Raw genomic sequence first — 11,985 nt, 5'->3', positions numbered from 1 at the left:
GTTCTGTAAAGCTCATGGTTTCACCCAATTTGTGTGGGCAAGCAAAACTGCTCTGTGAGAGCCTGCAACTCTGGGAAAAACTCCAGCTTGCGTGTGTGTGGTATGAGGGAGAGTCTTAAGGAGGAGCCTGATGGTCTGTTAACAACACACAGCCCTGGAAGCGGCCACCAGAGAGGTAAAGGTGTCCCTCCCCAGGTACACAGCATACGCACTGAGCGGCTGTGGCCTCACACAGGCCAGGGCTGAGCTGGCCCAGAAGCAGGGCTGTCACCTCTTGTTCTAGCCCTAGCACGGCTGGAGGAGCAGTCCTGGACCAGATGAGGAAACACAGCCATGTAAGGACCTGTATCTTGTTTTTCAGCAGATTAGCTGCAACCCAGGGCAGGGTCCCAGTCTGGGTCCCTGCAGCCACAGGGAGGGGAGTGGAGGAACAAAACAAGCCCTGGGGACACATCTGAGTGCCCTTAGCACCAGCCGCTGGGGAACTACTGTGTCCATGCACTTGCAGTTTGGGCAGCCAATGTCAGTCCTGCTCAACCACCAAGCCCTGCTCCCACCCCAGTCAAAAACTGGAAATGCTGAAAACCCACAAACACAGAGACTGCTTGGTGATAGCTCTGATAAATACTCAGTGATAAGGATACTGGGGAGAGGAAATGACAAGCTGTAACACAGTGAGTCATTCTCATTCCAGAAACTATTTACTTGTGGTACTTTGCCTTCCTACCTATGTCCTCACTGCTGTGAGGTAACAAAGATCAGACAGAGTTCCTCAGCACCCAGGGACATCTCCCTAAAAGCCAGGCCAATGCCACCCTGCCCTTGCTCATAAATGGTGCTTGCAGCTGAATGACCTAGCAGTCATGGTGATGGAGAGCAGAGAAAGCCATCCTGATCCACCAGCATCCACTCAGAGGTGAAGTACTGTCAGCAGTGCAACAGCAGAAGTCTTCATGGCCCTGTGGAGGGAGCGGGCTCAGGGAATTCAGCAGGAATCCAAGCTGAGTAAGCGCACCGTCCCGCAGCAGGCCCCAGAGCCCTGGCACAGACTGGCCTCGGCTGTCACCACAGGGAGCAGACAGGACATCAAGGCACGGACGGAGAGAACCTGCTGTACATCAGCTGGCAAGAAGGAATTGAATTCACCTCTTGGACTTGGCACTTTCCCTTCCTTTGCCAGTAGAGTCATTTTAAGAGGGACTGAAAAACTGAAATCACAGGGTCCTCATGGCTGGTCACCACCAGCACACTGCGGAATTTGTCAAACAGCATCAGCAGCTGGGAGCGACGCATGTTCTCGTTGTACATGATCTCCTCCAAATGGTGTCGGCCTCGGAAATAGTGTAGCAGCCTGCAGGGAAGAAGAGCAAGGGAGGCATGTGGGCCAAAAGCAAGTGCACGCAGGAAGAACCAATACTGCCACCCTTGAGGTTTCCTCTCCCATGGGACGCAAATCAGGAGGTGTTTGGGTTGTCCCCTCATTTACATGAAAAGTGAATTAAATTGGTCCTTACTTTAGGCACGCCTAGCACAGAATTCCCCTGGAAAGGCAGGGAACTCCCCTGGCTCAGGGTTACAAGGTCCTCCTTGTATCAGAAGGTTTCCCAGCCTAGGGCGTTTCCTGAGATTGTCCATTTTCAACATAGTTGTAACTCCAGAAAGCCAGGAACCACAAGTGACAACAAGCCTTGAGACGTCAGGATGTGACACACTTACTTCTGCCCTCTCTTAACTGGGTCTACGCTGCCTTTCATCACAACTCTGCATGACAGGCCTGGGTACCGACACTTGCTTCTAGAATTAAGAGCGTTGTTTTCCCTCACAGCAGCCCCAGACCTACTCCCACGAGAACCTTCAGAGCTGTAACACCAAGCCAGCCCTCCAGACAAACCTAGAGTTTGCTGCTCCATCTCTTAATTGTCTTAACCACCTCCCAAACACAGGAACCAGACTGCACGTGTCACTTACATACTCCTACCCATCAAGGCCCAAACACATATACCAGAATCACAGACAGATGTGTGTCTGCATGCGTTACACATCACACGCTGCTTCAGCAGCTTTTGCTTATGTTTCCATATCCATCTGCAGTTTAGGAATATGCCATCTGACAGTAAAAATGAGTGGAGATGACAAGATCTGTTTTCCAATTCATCCATACAGTCCTGGTCCAGGAACAGCCCTCCAAAGATACCAAATGCCCCTTAGAGCATTCCTGCCTGTTTTCACATGACAGCAGGATGGGGCCTCATGCACCTTCCCTGAAGGACTGACGTTTGCCTGGCTGGCTGGCTGCTGCTGCTCGGGCTAGGCGCTCCTGTCACCCACTGCCCTTAGTGGGCAACTGGAAAGGAGTCACTGTGCAACACGCCCTCCCTCTATGCTGTGCAGCATAGGTTTTTACCTCCAGTGCGCTGCCATTTGTGTTCCCCTGCTCTTCAACTTGCCATGTCCCTCCTTGCGTTCCCCAAACAGCTGTATGTGAGCTCAGAGCCGCAGTCCCCAACACTCTGCGAACTCCCTTTTCCTTTGATGTTCATCGTCAGCTCTCAAGTTGGCACCATTAAGTAGAATATAACTAACTAACTAACTGCTGCGTTGCTGTACCTGCAGTACAAACAGCAGATGCAAAAGCTCCCGTCCTGGTTACCTTTCTGCTAGCTGGGCTGTGCATTTGCCTTTTGCAGTGTCTCCCACTGGGTATTTAAATCAGGCTAATTGGCTTCCTTCCTTGGGCCCATGGCAAGCAGTCAGTGAGAAGCTGCCATTAGCAGGGACAGGGTGGGTTTATGTGTATATGTGTCAAAGCCAGACCCTTGCCTTAGGTATTAACAGTAATTTTTGTATTTTGTAACTTGTATTACTGTTGAAAAAATTATTTTGAAGAAGATTTTAAAAGCTACATATTCCCTCCCTTCTGTAAAGCTGCTCACTGTGATTGCCCATGCTCTCATCTCCTGGCACTGCTGTCTTCTGTGCTATGATTACGACCTAGCCTTGAACAGCAACACAGACTAAGCAGGAGTTTTCCAATAAATAAATCCATCCTATATTCAAAAAGAGTCTGGCTTTGTAACCGGTCAAGATGAAATACTTTCCACTCCAATAAAAGCTAGAGAGGATGTTAAAGCATATCACAAAAATGCCGGCTGGAAGACACCTCCAAAGTCCTGTCCAGCATCCTGCTCCAGCAGGAATGCTGCCAACACTATAGCTTTTTCTAGCCAAGCTCTGAACCCCTCCAAGGATGGAGATCCCCCCACCCATGCCTGGGTAATCTGTCCTGGGCTGCACCACTCTCCTGGGGAAGAAGTTTTCCCAAAGCCCCAAATAGAACCTCCAAAGCTGTAACCTGGGGCTCACAGCTCCAGTGAAGACGGGTACTACCTTCGCCTTTTTGAGCGGTGAACATTTATAGGACCCAAACGGGATGTAAGTTCACTTCCTGGGGCAGTAACACTGCATTTGGGTCCGTCTGAAGCTGCACAAGTACATCTGTTGAGAGACATGCACTTCTAGAGGAAGACTATTGCTTTCTGTTGCTCATCACTATTCTCCCCCTCTTCAAGGTGTAAGAGCTGCCCCTCTAACAGCAGTGTAGGGTTCTTAAACACTAACACAAAAAAATAAAATCTCAGACTAGTCAGTCAAATAAAATTAGCTTATTTCTGGCCAAGGAGATATCCCTTCCACAGCTTAGTGCCAGCAATGAGCATGCCTCAGTGGAGTAAAGGACCTCCATCTCCCCATCTAAGAGCAAGAAAAAAATCCTGAAAGTGACTCCAGACCCATGCCTTGGGAGAGAAGCCATCAGGGAAGCCTCAAACTGTCTTTAAAAGCTCTGCTTAATGTGCAGTGAAGAACGCTTTGTGTACATTACTGAAGATCTCGCTCAGAAAGAACTTATCTCCTCCCTAAGTTCAGTCCTGGAAGGACATGCCATCCCTCCTCCAGCAGCACCTCAGGAAAGAACTTGGATTTCAACTCCCATTTAATGTTATGAGGGTTAATGCAGCTAACGCTGGGCCAAGCTTCAGTATTCCTTATTTCCTCTTCAGGTTTCTGCCTTGCAAATACCAGCTGTGCATAGCAATGGGCAGGCACAAGCTCTTTCTGCCATCTGTTTAATGAATAACAGGCGTTCAGAGGCATACACACAAGAAAACGTATTGGGCTGAACTTTATTGCTGTGATGAAAATAGCCCATCCCTTTGTGTGCACACACAACTACGCTTGGAAGGGCAGTTGCAGTATATTTAGTGCACTAACCATGCATTTATAGCAGGAGTTGGTATCAGGCAGCTGATACAGCAGAGCTGTTTGCCTTAGCACAGCCTCGTTAGGCTGCTATTCCTCAAAATGAAGCAAAAAGAAGAGCTGACACAGTAACCTGTATTGGGGTAATGAGGGAGATCAACTCCTTCACTGCAGAGGCTTCTCCACAATTGTTTATACTTTCATTAAGAGCAATAGGTTTACCCAGACACTCATCTCTGATGGTTTACGGCACAAAAAGAGAGAAAATACACCCACAACCTCCAAGTTATGGTGTCTCATAAAGCAACCAGTAACCAAGAGCGTCTTGCATAAACATTTCTGTTTGTACACTCCAGCGTCTGACCCACAGGACCCATTTGTTTATCCTGTCTTCTCTCCTGCTCAGTGTTGACTTAAGAGTAAGCTATGCAGTTGTTAGGTCAATCTACAGTAGACTGGAAGTTCAGACTTAGCAAAGCCATCCCGGGGATCTGCAAAAGAACCTGGTGCACGGACAAACTGCAAAATAAACATTGTTTAGACAGCTGCCTGGTTACGGCAGCTGATGTGATGAAGACATCAAAGTAATTTTTTTGCATCTGCAATTCCAGAGCTTTCAAATGGCTGTTTTACCCAGATGAGGGAAGTGCTAGGGGAGCAATCATGAAATCCTTTCCACTCCCCAGGATAACCAAGAATCTGCACTGCCACTAAACTGGTCCGAAGCGTCCCCCACAAATTCTGTCTTAAGATACCACCGATTGTGATTTTGTTTTCACTTTCTTTTCTCACTGGTTCTATAACAACTTATCTAGTAATAAGGAAAAAACATTTCAAAGTTCTCAAACTTGACTATATCCATCCCAGGGCAAGAATGAAGTTTTCAGGGGACTACCAACAGCATCTGGGAAGCATACAGGAAAAGCTGCAATACTTGCCTCAGGTGGTTTTCTGCTCCAGAAGTATGAAACCCAGTGAAAGTTGCATTCCAGTGATGCCACTGTGTTTTGAAATGCTTCAGAAGAAAAAGTATTTTCCCCCACACCTTTTTCCCGGATGGCTGGTCAGGAAGTCGTTCTGCTTTGTACCATGTGCAGAACCGCACGTTGCGTATTTTTGTTGCGTTGAAATTTGTAAAAACAAAACTGGGTGCTACTAATCGCACCTCCTAATGACTTTAGCCTAACTAACCTACCCAAATGAGCAGCTCATCTCTGCAAAACAGACCTTGAAACCTTTCTAGGCTGGTCTGTAAAAGTATTCAGGCTGGCTTTGTGTCTGATGCTCTTTTTCTCTGTCTCGTATTTGCATGGAGTTTACAAACCTTAAAATAAAGGCTAGCTGGCTCAGAAATATCAATGGACACAAAATGACAGCATCAGCATGACTGGGTCTTTGCTTTGCATGCTTAGAAGGTCTTTTTTCAGGCAGTGCAGTTTTACGTCTACCATGTGCGGATGCAGGAAAAGTGGCAGGCAAACAGTGAAGTCCCCGTTGTCCAACCATACACCCTGATGCTCCTTCACACATCCAGGTCAACAGCTGTTCTTGTGACACATATATTAGTTTCTGTCAAAAACTGATGTGTGCAGATGAAATAGGTATAAGGGGAACAAACCCAAATTAATTTACCCTCCAAAATCCCAGGATTTGCTGAGTCCACACCAATCCTTCAATAAAACAGCAAGGAAAAGAAAAAAAAGATTACATCTGCACTCCCCATTTCCTACCTTGCAAACATGCGAAGATCTTCTGGATTTTGGGCAGCAGGGACATTAAGGATAGCTTCCCGCTCATGTTCCAACAAGCTTGCTAGGAGATTCTCTGTCATCCTTTTATTTAGGGGTGAGTCCCCACCAGGTATCAACTCGGCACTGGAATTATCCATGCTAGGGCTTGTCAGAGTCATGTCATCACTGCTAGCTATCAGGGGAAGAGAGACACACAGAATTTTTATATTCCTTGGCATAACAATGCAAAGATTATCAATTCAGGCTGTTTATATGTAGACTTTCCAAATCATCCCTTCAGATTTGTAGAGGAAAGTGGCTCTCGAAATGCTACGTGTATCTGCAATTAGTCATATGACAACACAGCGATTTTCTCAATGGGAAAGTCAAACATTTCAACAAAGTCATCAATTTATGTGGAAAATTGTACTTCTGGAGACCATAAACAGTCCATAAAAACCATCTGAAAAGAAAATTCCCAGCCAGCTCTGCTGGAATACCATGAAGTGGTAACATGAAAAGCCTAACAGCACAGAAGGTGGGAGCAAGCAGAAAGAAAGGCCAAGAAGCAATATCCTCTTGTGAGCGAGCCAGAATAAGCAGATCGCAGACTTATCTGACTCACGTTCCAAGATTTCTGCCCTAATTCATGACTTCTGTAAAGCTGAAAGTTGTACAGAGAATCTCTCCCGATATCCAGCCTCAGTGGCATTCTGAGAATGCTGCTCGTAACAGCACAGGCAGGAAAGTTGGGGATTTCAGCATTGTTGCATCTGATTTATACTCTTGAAAAAATGCTTTCCTGGAATCACCCTGAAGAATGGCACTGAGCAGATTAAGGAAATCAGGAGACATAAACAGAAATCAACCATTTGTGAGAATGACAGCTTGCTCCACATCTCCTTAGGTGGCTCTACAGCCCAGAGAAACCAATGTTGCTTGAAACAAAGTCTCACAGTTTTCTTCCTCTCCTGAAAACCAAAGTTCAGGTAGTAACAGCGGTGCAGCCAGAGGAACATAGCGGTTACTCTTGAGTACGGCAAGGAAGTACAAAGTTATTTTGAAAAAACAGAAGTACCTCTGATAAAAATGACTAAATGAAAACTTGGCAAATTACAAAGTACTACTTGTTTTTAAAAACAGTAATTTAAGGTCTAATAGCCCTTAAGACTTTCACCAATGCCCAGCTCTAAATTTAAGGGCTGGACCTAATTAGCAAGCACTCCAGCAAAGATGAGTTGTCTTGTTACCAGTGCCTGACTGATTACCCTCGGCATCACTAAGGGAGGCTCTAGAAACGGGCTGGAGTCCGAACAGCAGAGAAAAGTGTGCTCATACTTGGAGAACCAAAGCTGAGAGCATTGGGGGTGCTTAAACTTCGGCCTCCGACTCTGGCAGTGAAGGGCATGTCTTCATCTTGGGCTCGGAAATCCTCCTCATTTGGTGGCACCATCAGACAGACGTAAGTGTGAAGCTGAATAAGAAGCCGGTGTTGGAGCATCCATATCACCATTTGGATGAGCTGAGTCTGCAGAGTGAGAAATGAGGTATTAAACACCTGTGAAAGAAAATACAGGAGGAAAACAATGCGCAAAGGTTAGGCTTTGTGACTAAGGAGTCACAAGGAGAAATGCTTCCCACCCCACACAACAGTTTTATCTCTTTTCCCATCATAAAAAAGGTGACTGGGCACACATGTTCATCACACCCAAAGCCTTTGTGGATGCTTAGGCTGTAATCGAGCCTGTAACGATCAACATGTCTTTATGCAACACTGACCAGCACAACCAGTGTCCTCAAACGAACCATCCCTGCCCCCTCGCCATAGCCCAGCACCTGCTGTGTTCCAGCAGAGCAGCTGAATGCCTTCACCACGTAACGCTTTAGCCATACAAATGTACCTGCACATCCCCACCTGGAGCTGTTCCGGCCTCTCTTAACAAAATAAGTTTAGTAGGTGCTAAAAAAAAAAAAAAAAAAAAAAGGGGGATAGCTTTCCTTCTGAGAGACCAGACATGGAAAATGAGTCAACCAGATGCAGGCGCTGGTGCCCACAGCCCAACAGTGTGAGTCCTGAGATCAGTATGCTGGTTTCTAAATGAGACCCACTAAAATCACTTCTCACGAAAGGGTTAATCCCAGAGTAGTCAGATTAAAGTTCAGGTTCCCCTAGAAAGCCAGGGAGATGGCAGGGTGATAGGGCAGAGCTGAAGCAACCAAGACATAGGAGCTGTTTGCCGTCAGATGGGAAACTGCTGCAAAGCCATGGGAGAGACTCCAGAGATCAGAGCCCTGCCAGGACACAGCGATGCAGAAATAGCACCAACAGCAGCAGAAACCTTGGCAAGAGACAGCAGCCTCCAGCTGCCAAGGATGTGCAAAGGGTTAATATCCCCCACTTGCAATAATAGGGCAGGCCAAGCTTATAAAGGCACCTTGGTTTTTAGGGTGCAGACAGGCAAGAGTTTCAAAAGCACAGAGAGGCAACGCTCGTATTAAACAGGCAAAACACCTTTGTGTTACAGCAGCTGAAGACCTGCAGAATATCCTCAGAGCAATGCCGAAAGCAGGGGACAGAGCGAGGGACAAGCATTTGTAGGTTCTTGGCACGACCTGCTTTAGAGGAGTGTTCAAAATGCATCATCGTGCCTGAATTTCCACACAAAAAGCCTTTTCATATCACTGCGGGCAACCCTTCCCATAGCTAACAGCTCTGAAAACACCGATTCACTGAGAAAAGCTGTTTGGGAATTTCATAGCAACCAACACTGTTTTGGTGAGAGAAACACATGCAGAATGAGCTCAGACTCTGAGAGGGAAGCTAGCTCTGCTGTATTAATCATCAGGATAACGGGCCAAATCTCAACAAAAGCCCCAAACCGAAATTCATCAGCCCACATAATTTTTCCTTTTTCCATAAATCATAATTCTCAGTTCCTCCTCTGCTATCAAATCACAAAAGAAACATCTTCTGTTTGCAGTCAGACCCACACCCTGTCTTTTCAGGAATTACCACTTTTAGGGTCTGAATGGATTTTAATCTTAAAACATATTATCTGGGATTGCCTTCAAACGTATCTTTTTCGGAAAAGCCATAATTCATTTTACATGTTTAATAGAAAATCTACAGAAGAGGAAGGCTGGCAAAAGATACCAAATGCACAATGTTTTGCTAACATCTGAAATCAGCCTGGAAGAGCGAGGAGGCTTACTCCACTGATTACACTGCTAAAAAACCCTCCTTCCAGATGCAGGCCTGGATGGAAAGATGTCTCATATATTTTACTTAAAATTCCAACCTGCTGGCACGCAGCCGTGTCCGATTAGCTAGTTGCATGTCAAATGAAAGAGGTCTGCACATTTCACAGCACAAAATAACCCTGGAAAAATCCAAGGCAATTCAAGGAGACAGTAAGACAGGCTCTGCCAGCCCTGCAGAATCTGCTGCGTAGGATCTGACCTAGACCAGCCTCCACTTTGGTGGTTTCATGAATTACAGAAATAGCCAGTTACTATTTCGTTACAGCTCCACATGCGTGGAAAGTCTCATCCAACACTCTCTAATTCTGCATATGCACCTTCACCTCTACGCTCTCATGTAAATATCTAGAAAGCTACCCCTGAGCCAGCGGCTATGACAGAATGGAACAAGCCCCCAGGTGAAAAGTGGTGTTACAGCTTTACAAGTGTGATGTCATATGACTGCCAAATGCCTTTGTGCCGTAAGTGGGAGAGCTGGAGACGGGCTGTAACTAACTTTAAAACTAGAGAAAACTGTTCTTCCCTATCAAAGTGAGCCTGAATAATCATCCCTAGATAAGAGAACGATGATCATTGACAGTTATCTAATAATAAGCCAGACTTCAGTGGGAATTCGGTACCTCTTAAAATCTAGTCATAGAGAAAAGCCCAAGCGATGCAGTGTCCTGCACCATGCCCGAAGTGGTGCGCTTTGTGCCGTCACTGCAAACATGCCTTACACCACCATTTCCAGTTTGTCCTGCCCACACATAAATACCTTTTCCAGGTTTAAACCTATTTCTTACCAAAAGCAGCAAGTGTTTTCACAGATAAGGTCTAGCAGAAGCTTTGCTAATGTGTTCTGCTGCTTGTCTCTGACACGAACACTGAATTTACATCCACTCTCCATCTGCTCCTCTTGATGGAGCTTACAGACAGGTCTGCAGGGGAGAGGGCTTCCCTGCACCATCTGTGCTGCTCAGGCTGTTGGAAATGCTCTCCCAGCCTCACAGATACAGGCTTATCTTGGTGCTTGGTCTCAGTCTACTTGATTAGCTGGGCTCCTTGCTGAAGCCAAAAAGGGCTGAGAGAACCTTCCCAGGCAAGGGTATGCTGCAGTCCCAGGACTGCCTTCACTCGCTCAGTCGGCATCTGGCACTGTAGGAAGCCATAGCCAGCCTTTTTTGGCTGAAACACCAGGAGCGTGATGGAAATATAAAAGGAAACATTTTTCATTACTTAATTTAACTAACAATCAACTCTAAATTTCATCCATATTCCTTTCATCATTCCCATCTCCCCATGCTGCCTTTTTTCCAGTCTGCTCTGAGGGGGTCCTGTCTGCCGCAGCATCAGCACTGCTCCCGCTGGCACAGATCAGCCCATGGCCATCCCCTTTTTCTCCCCATCTCGCAGCGCAGCAGGCCCTGGGCGAAGTTAGAGCGCGCTGTCATGCAAGGCGGCATGAAGGCGTTGGTAACAATACATTGCTTTGTGCTTGTGACAAAAGCAGAGAAGATGTATTAGCTTCTGAAAACACGGGCATTATACGTCAGCCCATCTGGGCAGTTTGGGACAGTCAGAGGAAAGCTCAGGCCCAAGTCTTGGAGGGACAAGATCCAGCATTCATCATTCTCTTCTCTCTCCCAAGTAACACGTTAAATAAAACACATTTCCTGCAAGGATTCCTTAAAGCTCTTTCTTTCCCAGGCCTAAAAAGCCGAGGAATATGCCAAGGTAACTGGGGACTAGCAACAGGTTCAGGAAAGGGAGGGGAAAACAGCAACCCAGAAGCACTCAATCCTCACTTGTTTCTCACGACATGAGGATATGCTCTCAGTTAAAACACAGCTTGTTTTACCTACCGAAGTACACGAACCCCCTTTCTCCAGTCTGGATTATCTAGTTATTTGACACACGCACTCTTCAAGGACTGACTTGAGAACTAAGCGCTGCCTTGGCTCAGTAGGACAGCACCATCAAAATGGATGTTTGCTGAAACATATTACCTTTCTTTATCGTTCAAACCACACTGTTTTATGAAAAACAGATCAGCTATGAAAACTCCCTATTTTACAGCAAACAGGCTCTGAAGACCCCTGTTATTATACGACAAAACGTTTATTGGCTCATATTGCCATTTTAATCATTATGTAAGAGCTCTGAATTCTCACTTTGCTCAGAGTGTTTAACCATTCCCTCCATTTAGGCCTAGAAAGCCATGTTTTTTTTTTAAGTTGCCACATTGAAAACCCCCGATTTTATACTTAGTCCAATCAAATACAAATGCACCTTAATACTGCTTCCATACCTCTGCCAGCAAAAGCTCCTGTGACTCTTAATGCCTTCCAGATGCCCAGCAGAACAGTCCCATTTGCAGCATGTCTCTCAGAAGACACAACTGCCTATTCAGTATTTGCATGCAGTTCTCCTCCCACTCCCATCCCCTGACATCCTCGCTCATTTTCCACCTCGCTGTTACACAAAGCACGGCACGTTTTCCGGATGCATAAGGCAGAGGCCTCGTCTACCGGTGCCTTACTCCCAACAGGATGGCCAGACTTAATAAAACAAAAGTGAAAAACGAAACGTATTTTGTTCAGCGGCAGTTGTCATACTTTCCCATCCAGTTTTTTCCACCGTTATCCTGGCCCCATCAAGGGAGAATTAGATAACTACAATAATAATAACAATGTGCATTATGATAAAGAGCTGTATTGTAGCGAAGGGGATGCAGGAAGGACATGGGATGTCTAAT

The 11,985-nt window shown here is 46.2% G+C and overlaps 1 protein-coding gene across 19 annotated transcripts in view; it reads right to left on the bottom strand.

Moving 5' to 3' along the window:
* Positions 1-678: 678 nt before the first annotated feature.
* Positions 679-11,985, bottom strand: part of NPRL3 (NPR3 like, GATOR1 complex subunit) — a 44,568-nt gene continuing 33,261 nt past the window's right edge. For 16 of the 19 annotated variants that reach the window (XM_054843385.1, XM_054843393.1, XM_054843396.1 and 13 more), the window contains 3 exons: positions 7,326-7,515; positions 5,988-6,180; positions 679-1,351 (listed from right to left, as the gene is read on the bottom strand). In XM_054843385.1, coding sequence (XP_054699360.1) covers positions 1,186-1,351; positions 5,988-6,180; positions 7,326-7,515 — 549 coding nt within the window. In that variant the 3' untranslated portion in view covers positions 679-1,185. Of the gene's footprint in view, positions 1,352-5,196; positions 5,837-5,987; positions 6,181-6,612; positions 7,516-11,985 lie in introns of those variants that run through there. The other 3 variants (XM_054843390.1, XM_054843391.1, XR_008579435.1) reach the window with 3 other exon arrangements.

This window comes from Grus americana, chromosome 15 (assembly GCF_028858705.1).
Source record: "Grus americana isolate bGruAme1 chromosome 15, bGruAme1.mat, whole genome shotgun sequence".
In the NCBI taxonomy this organism is placed as follows: Eukaryota; Metazoa; Chordata; class Aves; order Gruiformes; family Gruidae; genus Grus; species Grus americana.
The sequence above is the reverse complement of the archived record's forward strand: the minus strand, read 5'-3'. Positions and strand labels throughout refer to the sequence as shown.